Source organism: Manacus vitellinus, unplaced genomic scaffold (genome assembly GCF_001715985.3).
Source record: "Manacus vitellinus isolate BGI_N305 unplaced genomic scaffold, ASM171598v3 scaffold_47_pilon, whole genome shotgun sequence".
Lineage (NCBI taxonomy): Eukaryota > Metazoa > Chordata > Aves > Passeriformes > Pipridae > Manacus > Manacus vitellinus.
This window is the reverse complement of record NW_021940585.1, coordinates 4,813,493-4,817,285: the sequence shown is the minus strand read 5'-3', so window position 1 is coordinate 4,817,285 and position 3,793 is coordinate 4,813,493. Positions and strand designations below refer to the sequence as shown.

Below are 3,793 nucleotides of genomic sequence, written 5' to 3'. Positions count from 1 at the left end.
GGTCCCTTCCAAACCATTCTGGGATTCCATGATCCCTCAGTGCCACCCAGGGAAGATGCTCCATCCTGGCTTGATTTTCCCAGCAGGGTGAAGTGATGGCACTTCACAGCACCCGGGCACATGCCACGGGGATGGGGGCATTGAACAGTGGGAACCACCTTCCCCTGCACATGATGCATCAGGGACCATTCCTCTTTCCTCTGCTGAAGGCCTGAAGGGGAAGCTTGACCAGGAAAAAAGTTGCTGTGGAGCCCGAGTGGGAATTCTCAACTGGGGCAGAGCCAAGACAGGAATAGGATAAAGGCACTGGGGAGGCTGCAGCCCTCACTTACCTGCACCGTGTTCCTACCATGAAGCTCATTTTCCCCTTTTCAAGAGCCTTGTGCTGCTATCAAAGTAAAGATCCACTTCCCAAAAGCAGGGATCCACTTCCCAAAAGCAGGGATCCACTTCCCTAAGCAGCCCTCCCAGGGACATAAAGCAGCCCCGGGTGCTTGAGGAGCTCTGCTCCTGTTAATCCCCTCTGGGAGCTCATCCCCTGCAGCCCAGCTCTGGGATGGCATTTGGGTGCCCAAATGAATTACCCCACATCACCTGAGCCATCAGAGCCCTTCCCAGCTCTGCTTTCACCTGGTGCCAACCCCCTGCACTCCCGGGCAGCGAAGCTGTGCCTACCAAGGGACAGCAGGCACAGCCACCAGCTCCGGGAGGGAACAGGTTTAACTCCAGCTCAGTAATTAATTCCTGCTAGTGAAGGAGGTTTTCTGTGCAGGGACTGGCTTTGATGTGATTGCTTTGGTTTAATTAAACTCCTGCTTGCACCCAGAGCCCCGAGTGCTCACGGGAACCTGGCTGGGCTCCACTCAGGAGTTACCCGACCAGTTCTCCTGGGCAGAGGAGTTCCTGCAGCCTGGACAAAAGAACTCCTTTAAAGTCATCTGAGGGGAAGCTGGGAGAGCTCGGGGCTGCCCTCAGCATCCCACCTGCCGTGGGGATGTCCCTGGTGCCACTGGGACACCTCTGGACGGGCAGCTGGCACCTCACACCACGGGATGACCATCCCACAGAGCATCCAGCAGTGTGGGTCCTCCTCAAGCAGAGATGAAAGCACCTGATACCTGGGCCTGGGTGGGCATCAGGTGGGCTGGAAGGTGTTCCCCTGGCCCAAACCCTGGCAGAGCTGCCCTAGTGCCCAGCAGTGCTGTAAATCCCACCAGCTCCATCCTGCAGGTCCAGCTCATCCCACAGGGAACAGTCCAATGGGAAATGTGAGTCCTGGCTCTGGAACACTGAGGGTTTGCTCCAGGCCCCCTCCCAGCCCAGCATCCCTCATTAATTAACGACCCCGGATGTCATTTGCCGTTTCATGGTGGCTGAGTCCGACTGGGGTCATTTACTCTGCTCCGATCAGGTCAGGAAATGTTAATGTGGTTTAATGGGTGTTTTCCTAACCCCCCCCTGCCCTCTCCCGTGGCTCCCGGGCAGCCTCATCCCCATGGGATGCGTGGGAAGGCAGTGCCACGGCCCCTGCCTGCGTGCCAGGCCTGCCCCAGCTGCCTGGGGCTGGTGGCCAGGGCAGGGGGGCCACGGCCACCAGAGGGTCCCTGTGCCACCCCCAGTCGTGGCCATGAGAAGATCCCTGTGCCACCTCCATGCGTGGGAAAGTCCCTGTGCCATCCCCAGCCACATCCATGGGAAGACCCCTGTGCCACCTTCAGACACACCCATGGGAAGGTCCCCGTGCCACCCCCAGCCGTGGCCGTGATGCCTCTCTGGTGACACCAAGAGATGCCAGAGCTGGAGGCTCAGGAAAGGAGCCCAGCCTGAGCTCGGTCTCAGACACATTTTTTATTAAATCTTTCACTAGGGGAAGACAAAAAGAATTAAATAAGTGCAATAGTTCCAGAATCCTGCCTGGCACAGCCCTGGGGCCCTGGAGCTGCTCCCGGGAGCTCCACGGGACAGGGGGGCCCCGTCCCCATTGTGGGGTCACTCCTGACAGCATTGAGGGTCCCTGGGCCAAGAGAGACAACCCCAGGGCCAGCAGGACCCGGGGCTCACTGCCACCATCCCACCTCAGCCACTCGGCCCGTCCCAGGTCAGGTCACACCATGGAGCCGCTGTCTCCCACCTTCTGCAGGAGCTGCAACAGGGACAGACCCGGATGAGCAGGAAAATTCACCCCTGCAGCCTCAGGGGGCTGTGGGGTGACTGCAGTGACCTCCCCTGTCTGATCCCAACTGCAGCGACGGGGGCTGATCCCACCCAAGGGCTGCAGAGCCCGGGGGCACGTCAGCCCTGCTCACCTGGCTCAGCAGGGGGATGTTTGCCAGCGAGCCCAGGAACCCCAAAGCCACCGGGAAAAAGCTCCTGTGCCAACACAAAAGTCTGGGTTGGGCTCCGAGGAGGATCCCCCGGCTCTGCTCTCCCCCAGGGGGGGGACTGGGTGCCCTGGGACCCACCTGAAGAGGGTGATGAAGCCGTAGGCCTCCAGCAGCATCCCCAGGATCGGCCACCGCATGAGGACGACGATCAGCCCCCCGAAAAAGAAGCTGGTGCCCTTCAGCTTGGGCCGCTGGAAGAAGAAGGTGAAGGTCCTCCTGAAGCCGATGATGAAGACCAAGCCAGAGAGGAAGAGGATCTGGGAGGAAGGAGGGAGGGGAGCGGGTCAGAGGAGCTCTTTGCTCCGTCCTGGGCATCGGTGCCGGCTGTGCCCCGGCCCCACAGTACTCACGTTCCCAAAGGCCAGGAGCACGGAGTCAAAGTACAGGAGCATCCCAAAAAGGAGGAAGAAGAGGCCGAAGCCAACCAGCCCCACTCCAATCCCTGTGGAAGACGGGAGGGCTGAGACAAGGGCTCAGTTCCACACCTCAGGTCCCGTGTCAGGTTGTGGTCCCTCCTTTCAGCGCCTCCCTGTCCCATTCCCTCCCAGAAAGACACTTTGGGTTTGTCTCCAAAGCTTAGGAACAGCCTTTGCACCTGCCCAGGCCTTGGGGCTGTTGTTGCCCTAGAAACCCCTGAGGGCTTGTGAAAAAAGAATAGGAAAAATAAATGGGAAGAACCATCTCCAGCCTTGTCCTGAGCAGTGGCACGAAGGTGCCAGCGCAGGCAGTGCCAGCGGAGGATGGAGCTGATCTCCAGATGATCCAGGCACCTCCCCAGTGCTGGTCCCCACATCCCCCTTGCCATTACACCCCTCCCTGCCCCAGCCACCCCAGCCAGCAGCTTCCAGCCCTGGCGTGGGGCTGCCCCAGTCCCACAGGGGTGGGCATCACCCACGGGTCACCCCGTGCCCACTTACGCTGGAGGTCGGTCAGAGACACCATCTTGCCGGTGGCGGGGCTGGGTGAGGCCGGCAGAGGGTGGCCCTGCCTCCACGGTGACCCTTGGAAAAGCCCTTTAGTCCCTGTGGTCCCCACGTCATCCTGCAAATCATTAACAGCCCTGGCAGCGCCCGCCCCGCTGGCACGGCACCTCCCCCGGGGGGCACGTGGTGGCCCGTGGCCACTGGACCCTGCTGGTCCTGCCCTCCCTGGGATGGGATGGACCCTGCTTGGAGAAATCCCTGAAAAAGGAATAAAATGGAGAATGGGGCTCCTTCGGGGGGTCCGAGTGGCACCCGGGGGGCAGCAAGGTCCCCGTGGCACTCTCCTGATTCCCGGCTCACATCCAGGCTGCTCCACGGGAAAGGAGAGCCCTGGGACTGTTCCACGCCCTGCTGTGGGAATAATGGCTCGAGCAGACCCGCTGGCTTGGGCCAACAGGGGTCCCTTCGTGGCACATGTCACCCCTG

At 60.8% G+C, this 3,793-nt stretch overlaps 1 protein-coding gene across 2 annotated transcripts; it reads right to left on the bottom strand.

Moving 5' to 3' along the window:
* Positions 1–1,823: 1,823 nt before the first annotated feature.
* Positions 1,824–3,405, bottom strand: GOLT1A (golgi transport 1A). 2 transcript variants are annotated; one of them, XM_018087864.1, is made up of 5 exons: positions 3,302–3,405; positions 2,735–2,826; positions 2,463–2,575; positions 2,307–2,370; positions 1,824–2,143 (listed from the first exon to the last, which is right to left on the bottom strand). In XM_018087864.1, exons 1-5 carry the CDS (start codon positions 3,324–3,326, stop codon positions 2,105–2,107), a joined length of 333 nt encoding a protein of 110 aa, XP_017943353.1. In that variant the 5' UTR covers positions 3,327–3,405; the 3' UTR covers positions 1,824–2,104. The 2 variants fall into 2 exon arrangements, with proteins under 2 accessions (XP_017943353.1, XP_017943352.1); XM_018087863.1 differs by having other exon boundaries at positions 1,831–2,143; positions 2,463–2,641.
* Positions 3,406–3,793: the final 388 nt, after the last annotated feature.